The sequence below is a fragment of the Dendrobates tinctorius genome, unplaced genomic scaffold (assembly GCF_039654945.1).
Source record: "Dendrobates tinctorius isolate UK_male_01 unplaced genomic scaffold, ASM3965494v1 ptg000086l, whole genome shotgun sequence".
NCBI classification, from domain to species: domain Eukaryota; kingdom Metazoa; phylum Chordata; class Amphibia; order Anura; family Dendrobatidae; genus Dendrobates; species Dendrobates tinctorius.
In genome coordinates this window covers 7,324,350-7,348,315 of record NW_027361754.1, presented here as the reverse complement: position 1 = coordinate 7,348,315, position 23,966 = coordinate 7,324,350, and the positions used below count along the sequence as shown (strand labels likewise).

General features: G+C 43.4%; 1 protein-coding gene across 1 annotated transcript; it reads right to left on the bottom strand.

Annotated features, from left to right (window-relative positions):
• SCN3B (sodium voltage-gated channel beta subunit 3) lies at positions 1-23,714 on the bottom strand. The gene is made up of 6 exons (XM_073584986.1): positions 23,229-23,714; positions 11,481-11,644; positions 10,324-10,552; positions 8,228-8,366; positions 7,156-7,247; positions 1-1,540 (listed from the first exon to the last, which is right to left on the bottom strand). The coding sequence occupies exons 1-5, from the start codon at positions 23,284-23,286 to the stop codon at positions 7,181-7,183; spliced, it is 657 nt and encodes a 218-aa protein (XP_073441087.1). The 5' UTR covers positions 23,287-23,714; the 3' UTR covers positions 1-1,540; positions 7,156-7,180.
• Positions 23,715-23,966: the final 252 nt, after the last annotated feature.

Genomic DNA, 23,966 nt, shown 5'->3' with positions numbered 1-23,966 from the left:
TTCATTTCAAAAGAAAACTTCGAAACCACAAGTTTATTTGTCTTAAAAAGTGATTGGCAGGTAACAGCTAAAAGTATCAGGAAGGCATCACCCCCTCGAGAAAAAAAAGACAATTGTGACATCCTCTCCTATAGAAGTAACAGTCTTGGTTGTGTATACTGTTATGCAATAGTGATAGACTTGTGACTATGAATATCAAAGGGATGAGGAGATGGTCGGTGCCATAAATCACAGAAATGTTACAAGATGGGGGCAACGTCCGCCGGCAAGGTCACAAAATAACAAAGCACGTCATCAAAGAGAGATGGGATGAATCCATTGCTTTATATTGTCAGATACTGGATGAGCCAAGTCATTAAAAGCAGATACTTGTCAGATAAGAGACAGTTTCACTAGACCAGACTTCTTGTTCGTAGGCTTAGTTAGGGTGTGTGCACACGCTGCGGATTTGGTTGAATCCGCAGGTAAAATGACTGCAGATTTGGTGTGGATTTCGCCTGCACAAAGAATTGACATGCTGCGGAAAATAAATCGCAGCAAATCTGCGAGGATTTTTCCGTAGCATGTGCACAGCGGATTTGGTTTTCCATGGATTTACTGTGCCAAATCTGCTGCGGATCCGCAACGTGTGCACATACCCTTATAGATGTTTAGGGTTGGCAGTCGTTCCCGTGTCCTTGGGTCACAGGATGGCAGTGTTATACATGGCATAGGCTAGAATGGGGCCTTGCCACAGATTGTACAAGCTTCAAAAGTGTGAAAAAGGCCAGTATGTGATTACACAAAGTCCAGCTATTTATATAGATATATTAGGTCATGCAGATAAAGAGTGTAGCAGAGAACGGTGATATTGGCAAGAGCAACCAAATTTCATTTAAGCACATATGAGCCACAACCCCCCAAAAAGACCTACATCCCGTAGAATATGTGCCTCTGCTGCCTGTGAACTAGTCACTGTTACAGTTTCTACATTGTCGCAGCTTGTGGTTTAGTATTTCCATGATGCACATTTTCCAGCACCAGTAGATGATTCCGATTTACCTAGACAGGTGTCCGCTGAACACACTCATGGCGTCAATAAGCTCCAATGCAGGGAGCCGCGGATCTATAAAATTCTTTTAGGATATTGCATCATTGAAAAAAAAAATAATTAACTACTTTTATACCTTCTTTAGGCTTTTGGTTGCTAAGGAAAATATCACTTGCTTGCATTAGTTTTCTTTTTAGACATGACAGAATATCCAATAAGAATTGTCGTGTTTTTTAAGTTTTCTTTTCCCATTGATCAAGAACTAATCAATAGTTAGGATTCCTGCACTTTCAAGTCCTGGATTTTAATGTTCTTCTATCTTCGGTGAATTCTTCAGGACTCCATACAGCACGTTACATACATGTGTGAGCCGTTGTGAATGCTTACAGAGCAGGTAAGGCATTATAGACAGGGATTTTCTTGTAGAAGCCGGTAAGAGATTGAATATATGGGAGATGAACTTGTATGGCTATCTCCTGTTCACATGTTGATAGGAGACTGAACCGCCACCTAGGAAGTGAAGACATTAATCATGAAAACAGTTCCGTCGCGTTATGTAAACTGAGATGAGCAGGTTCGAAAAGCGAAATGAAATAGGTTTACACAAGAATAGTTTTCTGTATGTTACTCCAGAGCTGTGCTCACTATTCTGCTGGTGCAGTCACTGTGTACATACATTACTGATCCTGAGTCACCTCCTGTATTATACTCCAGAGCTGTGCTCACTATTCTGCTGGTGGTGTCTCTATGCACATACATTACATTACTGATCCTGAGTTACAGTTGTGCTCAAAAGTTTACATACCCCGGCAGAATTTTTGCTTTCTTGACCTTTTTTCAGAGAATATGAATGATAATGCCAAAACTTTTTCTCCACTCTTGGTTAGTGGTTGGGTGAAGCCATTTATTGTCAAGCTACTGTGTTTTCTCTTTTTAAATCATAATGACAACCCAAAACATCCAAATGACCCTGATCAAAAGTTTACATACATACCCTGGTGATTTTGGCCTGATAACATGCACAGAAGTTGACACAAATAGGTTTGAATGGCTACTAAAAGGTAACATCCTCACTTGTGACGTGTTTGCTTGTAATCCCTGTGTGTGCATAAAAGCTGAGTGCGTTTCTGGGATCCAGACAGACTCTCGCATCTTTCATCCAGCCACTGACGGTTCTGGATTGTGTGTCATGGGGAAAGCAAAAGAGTTCTACAGGAAAAGGTAGTTGAACTGTATAAAACAGGAAAGGGATACAAAAAGATATCCAAGGAATTGAAAATTCCAGTTAGCAGCGTTCAAACTGTGATTAACAAATGGAAATTCAGGGGCTTTTTAAAACAAAACCTCGGTCAGGTAGACCAACAAAACGTTCGGGCACAACTGCCAGGAAAATTGTTCTGGATGCAAAGAAAAACCCACAAATAACATCAGCTGAAATACTGGACTCTCTGAAAACTAGCGGTATGGCTGTTTTAAGATGCACAATAAGGAGGAACTTGAAGAAAATTGATCTGCATGGTCGAGTCAACACAAGAAAGCCATTACTGGGCTAATGCCTCAAAGTATCTCACCTACAATACGCAGAACAGCACAGAGACAAGCCTCAAAACTTCTGGAGCAAGGTAATTTGGAGTGATCAGACCAAAATTGAACTTCTTGGCCACAACCATAAACGTTACATTTGGAGAGAGGTCAACAAGCCTATGATGAAAGCAACACCATTCCTAATGTAAAGCACGGAGGTGGATCGCTGATGTTTTGGAGATGTGTGAGCTACGGAGGCACAGGAAACTTGGTCAAAGTTGAAGGAAAGATGAATACAGCACATTATCAGCAAATACTGCTGCGCATGGGACATACTTGGACGTTCCAACATGACAATGATCCAAAACACAAGGCCAAGTTGACCCGTCATTGGCTACAGCAGAACAAAGTGAAGGTTCTGGAGTGGCCATCTCAGTCACTTGATCTCAATATCATTGAGCCACTCTGGGAAGATCTCGAGCGCGCAGTAGTTTGACAATAAATGGCTTCACCCAACCACTAACCATGAGTGGAGGAAAGTTTTGGTGTTATCATTCAAATTCTCTGAAAAAAGGCCAAGAAAGCAAAAATTCTGCTGGGGTATGTAAACTTGAGCATACCTGTGCATCCTGTGTTATATTCCAGAGTTGTGCTCACTATTCTGCTGGTGGACTCTGTGCACATACATTACATTACTGATCCTGAGTTACATCCTGTGTTATACCCCAGAGCTGCACTCACTATTCTGCTGGCACACTCACTGTGTGCATATATTACTGATCCTGAGTTACATCCTGTATTATACACCACAGCTGCACTCACTATTCTGCTGGTGCAGTCACTGTGTGCATACATTACATTACTGATCCTGAGTCACCTCTTGTAATTGTACCCCAGAGCTGCATTCTCTATTCTGCAGGCCATAGAGCAAAAATCTTCCAGTATTTCCTGCTTGTTCAGTGTCTGCATAGGATTTGATCTGGTTGTTTTCAATTTTTGAAGTTTCCTCCTATAACTTATTCACTGTATAAATCAAAAGAAAAAAGAAGCTATGTGCCATAAAGGTATGAAAAGACAAAACTTTATTGGAACAATGATAAAATTACCATAAAAACAGTTTACAGAAGATGTAGACACAATGCACAAAAAAACCAACTAATTAAGGTAAGTAGGCTTTATGCGAGAGAAGCCCATAGGAAAATGTTTAAATGGTCTGTGGGGAAAATAACCTCACTCAAATGTACATACAGCGGGCTCAATCAGCAAGAACATTATATATAATGGCCTTCCATGATATAAATAAGTCCCAAAATAGAAATGCACAGCAGTATAGGCAAAAATAAATATAGCTCAAATGAGGAGCAGTAACCAGAATTAGTCTAGGAAAAAAAACTGCCAAAAAAAGTGTGACAATTGGGAGAACTGAAATACGGTAAATGATGGAGGAGAAGTGTTGTCTACATTACCTCAGACGGTGGCGGTACCCCAACGCGCATTTCTCTAGGAGCTTTTTCAAGGGGAGTGTGAAACGCGCGTTGGGGTACTGCCACTTTCTGAGGTAATGTAGGCAACACTTCATCATTTATTTCAGTTCTCCCAATTGTCACACATTTTTTGACAGTTTTTTTCCTAGACTAATTCTGGTTACTGCTGCTCATTTGAGCTATATTTATTCTAGCCTACAGACCATTTAAACATTTTCCTATGGGCTTCTCGCATGCTTTAGCCTACTTACCTTAATTAGGTGGGGGGGTTTTTGTGCATTGAGTCTCCATCTTCTGTAAACTGTTTTTATGGTAATTTTATTATTATTCCAATAAAATTTTATCTTTTTATACCTTTATGGCACATAGCTACTCTTTAATGTAGACTTGGATACTGAAGCAACGACTTTCTTGAGAGTGATTTTCACTTGGGTGTATGTTGTGAAGGGGTTTTTCTTCATCATGGTAAGGATTCTGTGATCATCCACCAATGTTGTTTTCTGTGGATGTCCAGGTCTTTTTGAGTTCCCAAGATTACCACTGTTGTTTTTTTGCAGAATGTACCAAACAGTTGATATGGCCGCTACCAACATTTCTAGTATCTCGCTGATGAATTTCTTCCTTTTTTAGCCTAATGTTAGTATGTTTCTCTTCCATTGAGAGCTCCTTTGACCGCTTGTTGTGGGTTCACAGCAACAGCATCCAAATGCAAATGCCAGAGCTAGAATCAGCTCCAGATTTTTTTGGATGATGGATTAACAAGCCCATGCATCTCACTAATGAGCTTTTAAAATAATTTTACAATTACTTTTGGTCTCTTTAAAAAAAGGCAGCTACATATTAAAGAACTCTAAACCTTTAATTCAATTAGGATGTGAATAACCCTCAAATTAAAACTGAGGGTCTTCACTTTAAAGAGGTTGTCCACTACTTTAGTAAATTACAACTGAGGGTCTTCACTTTAAAGAGGTTGTCCACTACTTTAGTATTGATGGCCTAGCCTTATGATAGATCATCAATGCCTGATCAGTCGGGGTCCAACACCCGGCACCCCTTCTAATCAGCTATAATCTGTGTATTCAGATCAATGGGAGGTGGATGTGCAGTACCCAGCCACGGCCACTATCAGAAGACTGCCAGCTCCGCAAGTGAGCACTTCCAGCCGGCGGCCACAGCCATCGATAACAATTGATCTGTGGGAGTGCTGGGTATTGGACCCCCACCGTTCAGACATTGATGACCTATCCTAAAGAAAGTTCATCAATGCTAAATTACTGTACAACCTCTTTAAGCCCGCATTGGTTATATAACTGTATCTTGAAATGTTTTGGTAAACAGCTAAAAAGCCAAAACTTGTGTCACTGTCCACATATTTTTGGACCTAACTGTATGTAACTTGAAGCTCCTGCACTTAGGAAAGCCTTTCTAGATGAGACATCCAAGATGGGTTTCCTTACATGCACATATTGATAGATGTAATCATTACATGAAGGTAGAATTGGGACTTGTCTACTAGAAAGTTGCAGCAGAGCAGTGTATGGGACACAACACTATGAATGGGTACAGGAATATACAGATATATTTGCACAGGACGAAGCCCGTGCTTTATAATTTCAGTTTAATATTGACTTTAATCCAGTCTGAAAAATCTGCCCAAGCTCCAGCAAGTGGTGTTATTTTTGTGTGATTATTTCAGTTGTGCATGGAATGAAAGCCGCAGCTGTCAACAGGTCTACGCAACAGTCGACAGCCCCGCGCCCACTCCAGTGACCGCAGAGGCCAGATAACGCCAGATTCCAGAACAACGGGTGAGGCAGGAGCAGTGATTCCAAGCTGCTCCATGATAGAGTTAAACAATTGTAAGTCACAGGAGATTAAAGCCATGTTCCCACATGCAAAACTGCTGCTCCTCCCCCCACTGCATTTTTTTGCAGGTGTCTGCACCAAAATCTACAATAACATTCTGCTTTGATTATTCAATTTTATTTGCAGTTTCCCCCTTTTTATGCATTTTTGGTGAAGACTTGAAGTAGCTTTTATTAATTTTTACAGTGATTTTTTTTCAGATTACCCATAGAAGTCTATTCCGCAATGCTGTGCTAATGCTGCGGATTTTCCCACGGCGGAATCGCATCGCGGAAAGATACGCAGCATGCTCATTAATTTGCGGAATCGCGGCGATTCCGCCCACATAGGAATGCATTGTTCTGCTTACTTTCCGCATGTGTCTGTGCCCACCAAAGTAAAAAGTAGGCAGAACATTTGCGGATGGTACCCACGGGCTAGAGGAGAGGAGACTGTCCTCCGGGCTGTGGGTACCATATCCCTGTAAAAAATAGAATTAGAATAAAAAAATCAGATTATATTCACCTTCCGACGTGCCGCGCAGCGTCCCCAGGCTTCAGCGATACACACAGCAGCTCCTGTTCCCAGTGATGCATTGCGATGACCTTTGCTGACGTCGCGTCTCGCGATCATGTAGCGTTCTCGTGAGACCGCGACGTCATCAAAGGTCATTGCCGCAATGCGTCACTGGGAACGGGACCTGCCAGAGCATCGCGGAGGCCTGGGGACGCTGCTCGGGACGTCGGAAGGCGAATATAACCCGAATTTTTATTATTTTTAACATTAGATCTTTTTACTACTGATGCTGCTTAGGCAGCCTCAATAGTAAAAAGTTGCTTACACTAGTCAAACACTGTTTGACGAGTGTGACTAACCTGTCAATCAGTTTTCCAAGCGATGCTACAGATCACTTGGAAAACGCTAGCATTCTGCAAGCTAATTATGCTTGCAAATCGCTAGTTTGCGGGAATTTAAAATGCGATTTTCCCGCGGGATGGAATTCCAGAATTCTCGCGGTAACTTCCGCGGGGCTTCCGCTATGTGTGAACCCAGCCTAATAGTTATTATTTTTTTGGTGTTCTGATCTGACGGGTGTACAGATTATTCTCCATTGGAAGCATGCCAGGTACAGAATTTCTAGACTAATAGATGGTTATGAAATATATACAGTGTACAGGAGGCAGCATTACAGTGGAAATACTATACATGAGCAGCGCGGTCTTATATGGGAAGAAGTCAGTGACATACATATATTCACCAGGAAATACCTACCACTATGTGTTGATGCCTTCCAGCTTCATTGCTCCTCTACTGGAACAGGACAGCTCTCCTTGTTTTCTGATGGTATTGCTAGATAATCAGTGCTGCAAGACAAAGAGTAGATCAGGGCTATATATTAGAAATGAGCAACTTGACTTGCACTGCCCTAGTCTAGGGTCCAGTCTTCTATGGCAGCAGGTCTTCACTTCTGCACCCAACATCGTGAGCCCCTCTGGCTCTGACTATGCCATGGAGGACTGGACTGGAGGACAGCGCAAACCAAACTGCTCCTCTCTAGTAGAAATGTGAGTCACGGTTAGCTTACATATTAATTACAGATTCTATAAATTCTTACTTCATTATTAGATTTAATTATACAGGTTCTGTCTACTGGATCAGACAGATTCGCCATATGGACTGTTTCCCTTGAGATAAGCGGCATCACCAACATCTGGTGGGTGCTTCTCTGCTTTTTATAAAAATGATATACAAGCTACTAAGTAAGTTGGATTTAGATGTCAGTGTGATGAACGATTAATTACCTAATGTAGGCTAAAATATGGTCATTTTGGCCTGTGTTGGAGTGATAAGGCTTGGTTTACCTCTTTTACTACTTCATAGGAAAAGGCAGCAGACTGCTCTCTCGTACACCTTAGGCCACCTTAAAAATAACGTATTTCACTTGGCATCCTTTTTTTTTTAACCTGGAGTAAATGGGCGATAGATACCATGCCTATATAGTGGCGTGCATCTTCCCAATGTATGCATCTAACTGAAAGCTCAAAAACAGCCCAACAATGCAAATCTCGGATTAGAAAATCTACCGGTTTATGTCTAAATCTACAATGCAGACCTCTCCATGGTTACAGGCTACAAACAAATTCTCTTTAGTCTGATCTCGAGCCTTAAGATTTGCATTCAGATAGAGATAGAGAATATTGTAAAAACGTAACGGGTTGAATCCACTGTAGACTACGATTCCTATTGTGTTCTGTGAGTGTATTGAGGGTATGAAGAGTAAAGAGGGTGCTATTACAGACCACCTTAATTCTGTCTGAAACCTCGAGTATCGATATACGCTTACACGCTCTCCTGCGTCACTTCTTCAGCCTTCGAGATCTTTCTGTAGCAATAAACAACCTCAATCAAAAGCCACAACGTGAGAAAAGCCAGGAGGATGTACATCATGATCTCCGAGAGGACAGAAGTGAAATCTTCTTTCTCTGTGGAAACACAGTCAGACGATCATTAAGACTGAGGTCAGTCACTTCCTACAGTAACGCAAACACATGCATCCTCTCTTTATACGGATCCTCGCAGCGGATATTCTGACATCCACACCGTAAAATAGCTACACTGTGATCTGTGCTCACATTTCTGACGGCTGGGTCAATAACCAGGTAGTACACTATTACTAATCCTGGGTTACTAAAGGATTAAGAATAAGTACATTAAATACATGCTGAGATTGGATACAACTGTCCACACCCTCGGTTGGGAGAAGTATTGGTTTCTATTCATGCAACTGGTATTTTATGTGGAATCCACTTGAAACCTGCAAACATTGCGTCCTGCGTGTGTGAATGGGGTACTTCACCCCCTTTTAAATGTTATGAATATTTTCACTCAGATTTTTCTTTTCTGAGAAAAAAAATCTGCAAAAATAAGTATTTTATTACTTTTTCCCATGGATTAGGCCAAAAAAAAGATGGTGAATTAGCCGCACTGAATAAAGGTAATCCTTATACTGCACCTGCACAGCAGAAACCTGTGTCTGCCTCAGATTTTAGCCGCAGGTGTTGTGGTGAACAGACCCTCCGAGCGACGTTGTGTCGGCCTTTGGATCTAAACAGTATTTCTGTCATGATCCAGTGTTGGATCTGGCGGTATTAAATGCATTAAGTGAACTTTTTTTCCTTTGGTTCCAAAGTGTGTCGTGATTGCCCCCGGTGGCCATTAGAATTATCACGTGGTGTCGTTCATTCTAAGTTGCCCGGTGGTGGGGAATGGTATCGCACCTTAGGTTAGGTTAATGTTCACTTAATTATGGATCAGGTGTGACACCCTATAAAGGTGTGCTCAGGGTGTTCAATCACTGCCTGTGATATTGTGAGATTGCTTTCACTTTGAGTTGGAGAGCCTGGAGGAAGGATGGAGCTGGTGAGGAGTCCTGCGCAGCTTAGCCAGGGGGGACGTGTTGCAGCTATGGTGTCTGGACGAAGGGCTCGCATGGCGTGGTGGGGTCGCAGTGATGGAGTCAGCGGGAAGTGTCTGCATGGTCTGGTGGAGTGGCTACTATGGAGAGTGGCACTCACCATGTGGGACTTGGCCGCTGAGCTGGACTCAAGCATGCTTGACTTCGTGGCAGAAGCTGAACACTTCCTTGGGACTCTGGTACTAAGCAGCTGCAACTGGTGTTGGACTCTGCTCCAAGGTTGCACTAAGGTGAAGGATCCTGGTATGGTGATGGATCCGGGTGGAGGAGAAGATGCACTCAGGTGGAGGGCTCAGTTGCTAGGAGCGCACGCAACAGAGCAAAGCTAAGTGGTGTTTCCCCTGTATTGTCTCTTTCCTCATGTGTGTTATTAGTGCAGTGGTGGGATTAGTCTCCGCACCGACCCATTCCCTAGTGAGGGTTTAGGGTCAGGGTGAGCAAGGGCGTTAAGGTACGCGTGCGGCGATAGGTGCGGAGCCTGTATAGGGAATGTTAGGAGTGCAGGGACACTGGCTCAGGGGAGCTTAGGAGGTCTCCATGTCCCCATTCCCTATCGCAGGGCCCACCATTGTTAAAGTTTCCCAGGTTCCCCCTTTATTAATTGATTATTGTATGTATAACGTGTAATACCTAAATTCGCCGGGTGGAGGCGGCGTATCCACCTGCACGTTTTATTATTTAAATTCGCCCCACTGGAGGCGGTGTATCCAGGGTCACGTGTGTTATGGGTCTGCCTTGCGGTAACATCTGCGACCCGACACACGTGACCATGACAATTTCTGTTTATTGGACTATATTTAGTTGGGATTTTTGGTGCTGAATCTGGACTAGAAGGGGCCACAATCGGAGACTCACATAACACCCTATGAAAGTGTAGCTACATTTGCTGTGCAGAGTCTAGTAGATACTGTATGACGTTTCATCTGACGGAACGGTCTGCTCACCACTGGTGCCATGTTACTTACCAATTTCAGACACAATCAGATCGATTTTCACGTTGCTCGTGATTGAGTGTTGGTGCGCCTCGAAATGCAGTGTGCGATTAACGTTACAGATGTACTGCCCCGAATCGGTGATTGTTGCATTGTGTAATATCAGGGAGACGTCCTGCAGGTCTTTGCTTCCGATCCACTGCAGACGACCCTTCAACGGGCTCAAATGCTCTCGGGGTTTTCCCTCGTTGTACTCAAAGATCTGCACAAGTAGAAGACCAACCATCAAAATATAATCCCGCCTATTCACACACCGTGAAGCAATACACACATCTATAGTAGTAACACTTAATGAGCTAATCGTAGATGAACGTGCTGATAACCAGCACCTAATACCAGAATGCGCGCATCTTCTGTTAATGGACAATTTAAAGTGATTTACAGTTTTCTAAGGTAAATAACCTTGTTTTTAATATCATTTTTTTTGGCTCTATGTATTCCCCTAGTTTTTGAAGTTGTAAGCTCTGGGCAGAATTGTTCATTTTTTATTTATATAATTACAATATTTAAAGGGATTGTCCCATAAAGAAGATTTCTTGGCTTTCCACAGCATTTGTGATGATTGTATGATTGGTGGGATCTGATCATTGGGACCATATGATTGAAGTGGTAGCGTGTGTGCATCCATCAGCTGCGCGCTATTCACTTTTGTGGCAAAGCACATGTATGACCACCATAAATAAGAGCACATGTGCGCTCTACCACTCCATTCACACAGGAACATAGCTGGCCTTCCACCAATTCTACAATTTCCACTTATCCTGATGATACACGTTGTTCATGGCTTAGCTATTTTATTGATAGAACAACATCATTAAGCTCTTTGACCTTCCCCAATGGAGCTATCAGCATGCATGTCCAGCCTATGCTCTTTTCCTCTTCCCGACCTCTGCTTGGTACAGCAAGGTTATAGGGCTCTCGGTTATCCTAATAGGTAGGTGGGACCCCCAACTCTCTTTATATTCTAACTTACAGAGGACTACCAACATGATCATATAACTGTGAAACCTCTGCACAGCATGGTAATATGCTCCCTACTATAGCATAGTACAGGAGCCCTGTAGAGCCTGTTGTGATGATATCAATGACTAGAATCATAGCGTGACAACATATAGATGTGTAATACATACAAGCGATCGGTTTCCATTGCGAGGCTCAAAGTACCACTCCACATTGGTGACTGCGAATACTTCCTCTCTTTGCATGCAGGAGATGCACAGTAAGGTCATATTGTGTCCTTGGACGGCCTCTGTCCCTGAAGGAACCTCAACACACACAGGGGAGCACGGCCCTGCTGCAGAGGGTCACCAGCACAAACACAGGGGTGTACACGAACCAAACGGGGAGCGGGCAGAGGTCAGGAAGGAGCAAAATATAGTAGAACACAGTGAAGGATCAGCCACAACACATTTAATTACAATAGGAAGGGAAAAACAATACAACATGATGGACAAGTATAGGAACAGAGATGGGATAAACAACAACGCCATGAGAGGGACAAACACACCAAAGGAGAGATAGAAAAGAAGATATTCAGGTTAGTGCACATGTCACAAGTTTACCAGCTGCAGATTACATTCTCCACTTTGTCTTTACAGCAATATTTCACAATCATCTGACCACACTGTGGTTTTCTCCAACAGTCTAGCTGGATTCATCTCTTCCCCCCCTTATATAGGCCCCATAGCAGCTGCAAGCTCCACATCAATGGTAAGTGCAACTTGACTGCTTCTAGCACATCCATCTCCTCTCGAAAGCGTACACAAGACCTTTTATTATAACATATTGTATTACCCAGCAAAGAATAGAAGAACCTCGTGCCTCACACGCAAGTCAAGAAGAGGGTCAGTCGAGCAATGTTTGTACTAGAAATGAAGGTTATAAATACAATGTAAATGATACAAGAGCAGAAGCACACATCTGATATGAGAGGATCACATAAACGCTCCAAAGACCACTATGAAGGATCCTGACGAGACACTGATTAGTGAATAGCCACAGTAAGAATTGTAAATGAGCATGGAGAGGACCTCAACCTAGTGCTGTCTTGTGACCAAGACTAGAGTGTAAAAACGTAAGCCCCTTGTGATGCCATCTACAGATCTATCATCCCAACTCTTAAACAAAACATCAACTTATTTTGATGCATGTTTAGTCTTCATTAAGTTGGCTCTTTGTACATTCCACACTCGAAGCAGCCCTGTTTGAAAGGTCAGGCCTGAGACCACCAGCAATCAGCCATTTTTGATTTGCACAATCACACCTTACTTACTTATTTCTACATCCCAATAGTTGTTGTGTGGCCCCAGAGCAAGGAACATGGACTGGACAAGCAGCACATTAATACACATAAATGCAATGAGGTATCAAAAAGAAAGAGTTAAAATGGCGGCCAGAGACTGGAGGAGCATGTCGCTTTCATCACCCTTGCGCATGCACTATTCCAACTCTGTCTAAGGATCTTATAGATGGGCACCCCTAGTCAAATATGTACACTACCATTCAAAAGTTTAGGGTCACTTAGAAATTTCCTTATTTTTGAAAGAAAAGCGCAGTTTTTTCCAATGAAGCTAACATTAAATGATTCAGAAATACACTCTATACATTGTTAATGTTGTAAATGACTATTCTAGCTGCAAACGTCTGGTTTGTAGTGCAATATCTTCATAGGTGTATAGAGGCCCATTTCCGACAACTATCACTCCAGTGTTCTTATGGTACTTTGTGTTTGCTAACTGTGTAAGAAGGATAATGGATGGTTAGAATACCCTTGAAAACCCTTGTGCAAGTATGTTAGCACAGCTGAAAACAGTTTGGCTGATTAGAGAAGCTATAAACCTCACCTTCCTTTGAGCTACTTGAGAATCTGGAGCATTACATTTGTTGGTTCCACTAAACTCTCAAAATAGCCAGAAAAAAAGAACTTTCATGTGAAACTTGACAGTCTATTCTTGTTCTTAGAAATGACGGCTATTCCATGCGAGAAATTGCGAAGAACCTAAAGATTTCCTACAACGGTGTGTACTTCGCCCTTCAGAGGAGAGCACAAACAGGCTCTAACTAGAGTAGAAAGAGAAGTGGGAGGCCCCGCTGCACAACTGAGCAACAAGTACATTAGAGTTTGCAGTTTGAGAAATCAACGCCTCACAGGTCCTCAACTGGCGGCTTCATTAAACAGTACACGCAAAAGGCCAGTGTCAACGTCTACAATAAAGAGGCGACTCCAGGATGCTGGCCTTCAGGGCAGAGTGGCAAAGAAAAAGCCATATATGAGACTGGCTAATAAAAGGAAAAGATTTATATGGGCAAAAGAACACAGACATTGGACAGAGGAAGATTGGAAAAAAGTGTTATGGACAGACGAATCCAAGTTTGAGGTGTTTGGATCACACAGAAGAACATTTGTGAGATGCAGAACAACTGAAAAGATGCTGGAAGAGTGCCTGACGCCATCTGTCAAGCATGGTGGAGGTAATGTGATGCTCTGGGGTTGCTTTGGTGCTGGTAAAGTGGGAGATTTGTACAAGGTAAAAGGGATTTTGAATAAGGAAGGCTATCACTTCATTTTGCAACACCATGCCATACTGTGGACAGCGCTTGATTGGAGCTAATTTCATCCTACAACAGGACAAAGACCCAAAGCACACCTCCAAATTATGCAAGAACTATTTAGTGAGAAGCATGCAGCTGGTATTCTATCTGTAATGGAGTGGCCAGCGCAGTCACCAGATCTCAACCCCATTGAGCTGTTGTGGGAGCCGCTTGACCGTATGGTACGCAAAAAGTGCCCATTAAGCCAAACCAACTTCTGGAAGCATGGGGTGAAATTTATCCAGATTACCTCAGCAAATTAACTGCTAGAATGCCAAAGGTCTGCAATGCTGTAATTGCTGCAAAGGGAGCATTCTTTGACGAAAGCAAAGTTTGAAGGAGAAAATTATTATTTCAATTAAAAATATATTTTTCTCGAACCTTGTCAATATCTGTACTAGATTTTAAATTCATTTGGCAACTCATTTGCTTAATAAAAGTATGAGTTTTCATGGAAAACACAAAATTGTCTGGGTGACCCCAAACTTTTGAACGGTAGTGTATATTTTGGGCACACCTGGTCAAAATCGCTGTTATTGTGAACAGTTAAGCAAGTTGAAGATGAAATGATCTCTAAATAATAATAATAATAATAATAATAATAATAATAATAATCTTTATTTATATAGCGCCAACATATTCCGCAGCGCTTTACAGTTGAACAGTTTCAAACACAACAGTCATAAGTAACAACGTTAACAATACAATAATTAAAGCGAAATAAGACGACCCTGCTTGTGGAGCTTACAATCTACAATGAGGTGGGGGAGATACAAAGCATAGGTTTGTATTTACAATGATGTATTTACAATGACGGTCCAGCCATCTTCAGGGGGTGGGGGTTAGATGGAGATAGTGAATGGGCTACACACACACAAACATAACATGACTTTGATTACTGAATGTGATAGGCCGCTCTGAACAAATGCGTTTTGAGCGAGCGCCTAAAACTATGCAAATTGTGGATGATCCTAATATCTTGGGGTAGAGCATTCCAGAGGATTGGCGCAGCACGGGAGAAGTCTTGGAGTCGGGAGTGGGAAGTACGGATTAGGGCAGAGGTTAGTCGAAAGTCATTTGCAGAGCGCAGCGGTCGGTTAGGCCGATAGACAGAAATGAGGGAGGAGATGTTAGGCTCTAAAAGGCCTAAAGTTAAAGATGACACATTTCCTTTGTATTTTAGGCAAAAATACATATATTGGCTTTTTTATCTTTTTAAAAATTACATAAAGGGAAATGGGCTGATGCAAAAGTTTGGATAGCCTTGGAGATTTGTGTGCTCAAGTAACCTTGACCAAGGTTTCAGACCTCAATTAGCCTGTTAGGGTTACAGCTTGTTCACTATCATCATTAGGAAAGGCTGGGTAATGTAAATTTCTCAACTTTATAAAAACCCGGCCTCCTCTAACCTTGTGACAAAAAAACAGCAGTCATGAGTTCTTCTAAGCAGCTGCCTAGCAATATGAAACTGGTGGACGTCCACAAAGCAGGAGAAGGCTATAAGAAGAGTGCAAAGTGTTTTCAAGTTGCCCTTTCCTCAGTTCGAAATGTAATGACTCAGTAGTTGTGGTACATTGTTTTACTGTTCAGAGACAATTGCACAAATATGGCCTTCATGAAAGTCATCAGAAGAAAACTTCTCCTGTGTCCTCACCATAAAAATCAGCATCCGAAGTATGCAAGATAACATCTAAACATGCCTGAAGCATTTTAGAAACAAGTCCTGTGGACTGATGATGTTAAAATAGAACTCTTTGGCCACAATGATCAAAGGTATGTGAGGAGAAAAAAGGGCCCAGAATTTCAGGAAAAGAGCATCACGTCAACCATTAAGCATGGGGATGGATCAATGATGCTTTGGGGTTGTGGGGTTGTGTGCAACTAATGGCACGGGGAACATTTCACGGGTAGAGGGAAGAATGTATTCAATTAAATTTCAACAGATTCTTGATGGAAACATAACACCATCTGTAAAAAAAAGCTGAAGTGGAAAAGAGGATGGCTTCTACAAATGGATAATGGTCCTAAACACACGTCAGAATCCACAATAGTCCTCAAAAGGCGCAAGCTGAAGGTTTTACAATGGCCCTGATCTGGACATCAATGAAAATCTGTGGCTAGAACTCAAAATACAGAGGATGCAAGACGACCCAGGAATTTCACAGAATTGGAGGAATTCTCCAAAGAAAGAATGGATGAAGATCCTTCAAACAAGAGTTGAAAGATTCTTGGCTGCCTATAAAAAGTGTTTACAAGCCGTGATGCTTTCAAAAGGATGTACTAGTAGGTACTAACCATGCAGAATGCCCAAACGTTTGCATTGGCCCATTTTCCCTTTTGTAATTTTTAAAATGTAAAAGATGAAAATATATTTTTTTTATTTCTTAAAATGCAAAGGAAATTTGTCCTCTTTAACTTTAGGACTTTGGAGATAATTTAATTGTGACCAGGGGTGCCCAAATTTTTACATGCCACTGTACTAGTTGTAGATGCAAAGTGCCCCTTGTCTTGTACAAGGTAACCTTTAAAGCAAGCAAACTATACATTTCTATTCTTGTTACCATCATCCTTTACTGGTGGTATGCTGGTCAATCTACAGGTCTAAATTTACACCAGTGCTTATCCCATTCGGAAGCTAGAGCATAAAATAATCATTTATCAAGGTTTGTGGATCTTCTATGTCATCGCAGTCAGTTGCCCCGCATTAGCTGCTGGCACTACATGCCAGTCCCCTTGCCATATGGGCAGCTGTTCAGGTGCTGATAGCACTCTGAGTAATGTCTGTACTGTACATTAGCAATGCATTATCTGAGGATAGTGTTTCAGCTGTTGGCGTACATTGTATCTGAAGTCAATACAAAGTGTGTTTACTGACCTGCTGCTCGCAGTGCTAGTGACAATGATACACTGATATATTTCTCTTGTGACTTAAGTAAAAATGATATCATTGCCTGCGGTGCTTCATGCTTTAAAATGTACTTGATTCTGTCTCTTGTCTATTTTGTCAAAGTGCCCAGTTCCTACTGCACGACTGTTTACATTCCAAAGCACTGAAGCTTACCAGCACTACATGTTCTAGGACATTCATTTCCTTAGTGACTTCAGTGCTTTTACTATCTAATCAAATTCATGTTCCCAGTAGAAACCCATCTCTCTGTCATGCCTGTGCACTGTTCTGCTACCAAATACCCACACCAGCTTCCTAAAATACGTCTAATTAACTCTTTAATCTACCATAATACCCGGCAGTGAGACCTACAGTAGACACCACTTTGGTAGGATTTTATAGTTTTATGGATGACTTCATATAGTGATTTGCACTTTGGATATTTAGGTCAGTAGCTATCGGATGGCGACAAGTTGTCTGAGAGTACAGTGACCATATACTTAGGATGACTATAAGCCCATCGCAGCAGATGGATAGGTCAGTAATGGAGCCTTTGGGATTAAGATTTGCTTTCCAATATGAAAACTGTGGTCACTCACATTTGTAGCATTTTGTAAACTGTTCAGATGCATCTAAACTAAAAATAAAAAAGAAGCAACTGAACAAAAGGTTTTGATTAGAAATCTCCTACAGTTTTGTGTCTGCAGCTCCTACGCAGACTTATGAGTTATTAGTCGGTTTGTCTGAATCTCTACTTCTTGTATTCTCAGTTCTGCTGTTTAAGATGCAGAGTTCATAAGTTTATACAAGACGTCACTTTTCATAGAACAATTAGGAAACTGGAGCAAAGCTTCATGAAATATTGATGTGTGAGCGTGGGCAGAGTCTCTGTGCCCTACTTTAGGCACATACGTGCAAGACACAGGGAGAAGAGATGTTCCATGTGGTCTGTATATCCCTTATTATTTAGTATTGCCCACCATTCGTAGACGCAGTGTGGATGATGGGGGCGTTGGTTAGGGTGGGTATCATGGCAGTCTGGGCAGGGGGTGCACATATGAACACACTTTCTAGCTGTTGTCTGCCCCCTCCAAATACACAGAATACAGCTATACTGCTGATAAGGCTACATTCACACATCTGGCTTCTCATCAGTGAGTGGTCTGGAAACCTTACTGACCCACACAGCTTAATGGAGCCATTGACACGTTTTGTAAAAAAAAATTCTTGTGTCCATTCCATTAAATTCAGTAAGCGTTCTAACAGTTTTTCAGATCTGATTTGACAATTTAATTCCATGCGCATCTATTAAAAACAGATGAATATCTGAAGATATACATTTAACATCAATTTCCATATGTTTTTCAAATGATCTTTTCTGATCCATTTCCAGGAGACAATGGGAAAAGTACTTCAGACCGTCTACCTCATTTTTTAAGAGAGGATGGAGGCAATATGGAAAATGGAAATGGATGTATAAATGTAGCCTAAAGGTTAGATCTGGAGTGGTTCTTCTGTCTGCCTGGACATAGTTGCTCTATTCAGTGGGAAAACTGGGGTAATCCGGGCTCTCTCCCCAATGGGGCAGATTATATCCAGTGAATGGGCGATAAATGCTTGTGAAGTGAATACCCATTAAAGTGCAACTTGTTTTGACAGTGCTGATAAATGTCTATGGAAGTGGGAGGAGCTAGAGGCAGACACACACAGTCTGTAAGTTCTCCATAGATGTTTATGAGCACTAACTCTCATCTATCTCAGTAATGGGAAAAACTGTGTTCACTGATGACATTTTATCTGTGAATTGAGGATTTTGAGAAAGAAAGATCAGTGCAGGAGAAAAAAAGCAGACTTCCCTGATAAGATATATTACAAAGTTGCCTATTTTCATATGTACTATTGATTTATGAAAATAAATAAGACAGCTACTATTTAAAGGGGTTGCCATCTACTTGGACAATCCCTATGTGATCAAAATCTTTGGCTCCCATAAAATAATAAAGCTTAAACTCACCTCCCATTCCGGCGCCATTCCCACAGTGTCGGCACTTGTGCTCCCTGGGTCTGTGATGCAGTGGAATGACACGTGATTCCTGACACCCAATCAGCGCTGACGTCACTGTCCCCGTCTTCGGACAAATTGAACATGAAGAGGGAGCCCAGGACTGCAGCTGATCTCTGACTTCATACTCAATTCAATAGGAGGCAGGGCCAGTGATGCCAGCACTGATTGGACGCCGACGCCATGTGTCACAATAACCGCACGAGAGCCTCGGGAACGGCGCAGACACTGGAGGTAAGTATTAGGGTTATTTTATGGTGGCATGAGAAGTTATCCAAGTAGTGGAGAACTTCTTTAAGGCTTATGGTAACAAAATAAGATGAGGGCATATTTACTACACTACCTGTGTTTTGCAGGTACAGTGGGGTGTGCACGGTGGCCCGTGTTCTGCAGGTACAGTGGGGTGTGCACGGTGGCCCGTGTTCTGCAGGTACGGTGGGGTGTGCACGGTGGCCCGTGTTTTGCAGGTACAGTGGGGTGTGCACGGTGGCCCGTGTTCTGCAGGTACAGTGGGGTGTGCACGGTGGCCCGTGTTCTGCAGGTACGGTGGGGTGTGCACGGTGGCCCGTGTTTTGCAGGTACGGTGGGGTGTGCACGGTGGCCCGTGTTCTGCAGGTACAGTGGGGTGTGCACGGTGGCCCGTGTTCTGCAGGTACAGTGGGGTGTGCACGGTGGCCCGTGTTTTGCAGGTACAGTGGGGTGTGCACGGTGGCCCGTGTTTTGCAGGTACAGTGGGGTGTGCACGGTGGCCCGTGTTCTGCAGGTACAGTGGGGTGTGCACGGTGGCCCGTGTTTTGCAGGTACAGTGGGGTGTGCACGGTGGACCGTGTTCTGCAGGTACAGTGGGGTGTGCACGGTGGCCCGTGTTTTGCACGTACAGTGGGGTGTGCACGGTGGCCCGTGTTTTGCAGGTACAGTGGGGTGTGCACGGTGGCCCGTGTTTTGCAGGTACAGTGGGGTGTGCACGGTGGCCCGTGTTTTGCAGGTACAGTGGGGTGTGCACGGTGGACCGTGTTCTGCAGGTACAGTGGGGTGTGCACGGTGGCCCGTGTTTTGCAGGTACAGTGGGGTGTGCACGGTGGCCCGTGTTCTGCAGGTACAGTGGCGTGTGCACGGTGGCCCGTGTTCTGCAGGTACAGTGGGCTGTGCAAGGTGGCCCGTGTTCTGCATGTACCCATGCTGCAGTTAGTCGACCATACACAGTACCACAGACACCCTCTCATGTATAGTAGCACCCTTTTTTGAATATATCACTGTTTTTAATAGCTGTTTGTAGCCAGACAAGTGTCTTTCAATTCTTGTTTAATGGATCCACTCTTCCTTGGAAAATTCTTCCAGTTCTTTGCGATTCCTGGGTCATTTTGCATGCACTGCTATTTTGAGGTTTAGCCACCAATTTTCAATGCTGTTCAGATCAGAGAACTGTGAGGGCCAATGTAACACCTTTAGTTTGCGCCTTTTGAGGTTGTCTGTTGTGGACATATTTGTGCAGGTGCCTCTCAACAGCAGAACAACTCCAGAGTCTGCCAAATCTTTTTGAAGGTCTTTTACAGTCAAAAGAGGAGAAGCTCTCATTGAAATTTTGCTTGGTTTTCCAGACTTTATCTTGACCTCCACTGTTCCTGGTAACCATTTCTTAATTATATTTGGAGCTCAGGAAATGGAAACTTGAAAATGCTTTGATGTTATCTTTCTTATAGCCTTCTCTTGCTTTGAGGGTCTTCATCATTTTCAGAGTGCTAGGCAGCTGCTTAGAAAAACCCATGGCTGCTGTTTTTTGCACACGATTAGAGGAGGCTAGGTTTTTATAAAGCTGGGAAATTTCCATCACTTGGCCTATTCTAATGATGAAAGTGAACAAGACATAACCTTAACAGGCTAATTAAGGTCTGAAATCTTGGCCAAAGTTATCTGAGCACACAAATCTATAAGGGTGCCCAAACTTTTGCATCAGCCCATTTTCCTTTCTGAAATTTTTAAAATGGAAAAAATGACAATATATATATATATTTTTGGGCGGGGTGCCCACATTTTTACATGCCTCCATATCCCTGAAGCTGTAGGACCTGGGATATGATGTGACCTACAGTCTAGGCTTGTATCCATATTAGTGGGTGAATTAAAAACTGTGAAATCTCTTAGGTAGTGGCTGTGTATGCAGTGTAGCGTTCTTGTGTTGTTTGGGATATTTGGGTAATGAATTTACATAGGAGCTGATCTATTATTTCACCCATTGTTCTCGTAGATCCCCCAGGAATTTTTCCCATATTTCCATGTGTGAATGCCTGTTATTTTTTTTCCTCCATGGAGGATTAGTTAGTTTATAATCATTCCCTTCTTGCGATAATGGAAATCTGCTCTCCATACACTGTCTGAGCTTGTGTTGGCTGTATACAGAAGCCAGTCTAAACAAGCAGAGCTGCAGTACACAGCATGGTGGATAGACATCATAGATTGTCTGTTGGTGTTACAATATCAGTTGCAGACTGTGAATAATAAATGCCCTAAAGTTCCATGAAATATGCATAGATTACTTCACTCCTTCCATATTGTAATTTATTAGAGCAATGACCAGACAGAGATGAGGTCACCCAAAGCGTCAACCAGCCTGTGCACCGACTACGCTCCCATCATCCCACTCACTGGTGAGGCAGTGTCCACCTCCGCCTTCTGTCCCCTCTGTATCCAGTGTCCATACAGTAAATCTGAAATGCGAGCACATGGTTGCTGGTATATATATGTGCCAAGGACATGAGCCATGCCAGGCTCCAGCCTGGGAGTGCATATGAAGGAATGAGGACAGATGGGTGGGGAGGGAGTGAAGCTGCAAAATGTATCCGGTTGGTATATAATGTTACATAGTGCTTAGTGTATATAATGACATACATTGTCATTCTGATGAATAGAAATATCATCACACTCAGGTATAAGATGGCTAGCTTTCTATTACTATCCCTCTATATTCCTGTTGCACAATTCCCCTGTTCCCCATACATGTGGGGTGACAGTGATCCCCCATTATTATATATGTGGGGTGACAGTGATCCCCCATTATTATACATATGGGGTGACAGTGATCCCCATTATTATATATGTGGGGTGACAGTGATCCCCCATTATTATACATGTGGGGTGACAGTGATCCCCCATTATTATATATGTGGGGTGACAGTGATCCCCCATTATTACACATGTGGGGTAACAGTGATCCCCCCATTATCAGACATGTGGGGTGACACCGATCTCCCTATTATCACACATGTGGGATGACACTGATTCCCCCATTATCAGACATGTGGGGTGACACTGATTCCCCCATTATCAGACATGTGGGGTGACACTGATTCCCCCATTATCAGACATGTGGGGTGACACTGATTCCCCCATTATCAGACATGTGGGGTGACACTGACCCCCCATTATCAGACATGTGGGGTGACACTGACCCCCCATTATCAGACATGTGGGGTGACACTGACCCCCCATTATCAGACATGTGGGGTGACACTGACCCCCATTATCAGACATGTGGGGTGACACTGATTCCCCCATTATCAGACATGTGGGGTGACACTGATTCCCCCATTATCAGACATGTGGGGTGACACTGACCCCCCATTATCAGACATGTGGGGTGACACTGACCCCCATTATCAGACATGTGGGGTGACACTGACCCCCCATTATCAGACATGTGGGGTGACACTGACCCCCCAATATCAGACATGTGGGGTGACACTGACCCCCATTATCACACATGTGGGGTGACACTGACCCCCATTATCACACATGTGGGGTGACACTGACCCCCATTATCAGACATGTGGGGTGACACTGATTCCCCCATTATCAGACATGTGGGGTGACACTGATCCCCCATTATCAGACATGTGGGGTGACACTGATTCCCCCATTATCAGACATGTGGGGTGACACTGATCCCCCATTATCAGACATGTGGGGTGACACTGACCCCCATTATCAGACATGTGGGGTGACACTGATTCCCCCATTATCAGACATGTGGGGTGACACTGACCCCCCATTATCAGACATGTGGGGTGACACTGACCCCCATTATCACACATGTGGGGTGACACTGATTCCCCCATTATCAGACATGTGGGGTGACACTGATCCCCCATTATCAGACATGTGGGGTGACACTGACCCCCATTATCAGACATGTGGGGTGACACTGATTCCCCCATTATCAGACATGTGGGGTGACACTGACCCCCATTATCAGACTTGTGAGGTGCAGGCCCCTTTTCTTAGGCTGTGCTATCTCTTCTCTGCCTCCTCCATTGTTCTACAATTAGTAATATGATCACATACCCAACATCAGCAGCATCAGGGGCAGACTCCAGGACACTTTGTTCCTCCAGGTAGCCATGATGATTTTGATTCCTTCCAATGGTGGTCTGGTTACTGGGATAAGAGGAGAAGGATGATGATGATAATGGATAGACCCTCTCCTCCTACATCTTCAGGGCTGCCATGTTCCCAGGATGGGGACCCTGTAGGAGGTCATCGATGTCTTTCAGCACCTTGGAGAGAGCAGGCAGTGACAGATGCAGCGGAGATTGGATGTATGTGCAGCGGACGCACCGTATAGACGATGTGCAGATGGGCGGCTCACTATCTCATCCTCTCCAGGAGATCAGGGTGTCAGGAAGGAATAATCATGTCCCTTTAAGCATATAGTAGCGTTTTCCCAGAGCAAATCTAATGATCTTGCAAGGTGTCCAGGGAGTACAATGGTTATCTGGAGAGGGAGCCCAGCGACTGGAATAGAAATGAATCCCCTGCAAGCACTAGGTGGCGGTGGAGAGCAGCGTCTACTGGGTGAGTCATCCACTAGACAGCCTAGCCTACAGAAGATGGGAGTGGAGAGATCCCAGGTCACATACAGCAGAGGCTGAGACCCCAGATCACATTTAGCAGGGGCAGAGAGACCCCAGATCACATATAGCAGGGGCAGAGAGACCCCAGATCACATATAGCAGGGGCAGAGAGACCCCAGATCACATCACATATAGCAGGGGCAGAGAGACCCCAGATCACATACAGCAG

Excerpts from the sequence above, each read along its gene's own strand:
- SCN3B (XM_073584986.1), bottom strand. The coding sequence starts at position 23,286 with ATGGCTACCTGGAGGAACAAAGTGTCCTGGAGTCTGCCCCTGATGCTG. Across the intron at positions 8,367-10,323 it reads TCTGATTGTGTCTGAAATTG|AGAAAGAAGATTTCACTTCT; the intron begins GTAAGTAACATG and ends GTGTTTCCACAG. Across the intron at positions 7,248-8,227 it reads GAAGTGACGCAGGAGAGCGT|CACTGATTATCTAGCAATAC; the intron begins GTAAGCGTATAT and ends TTTGTCTTGCAG.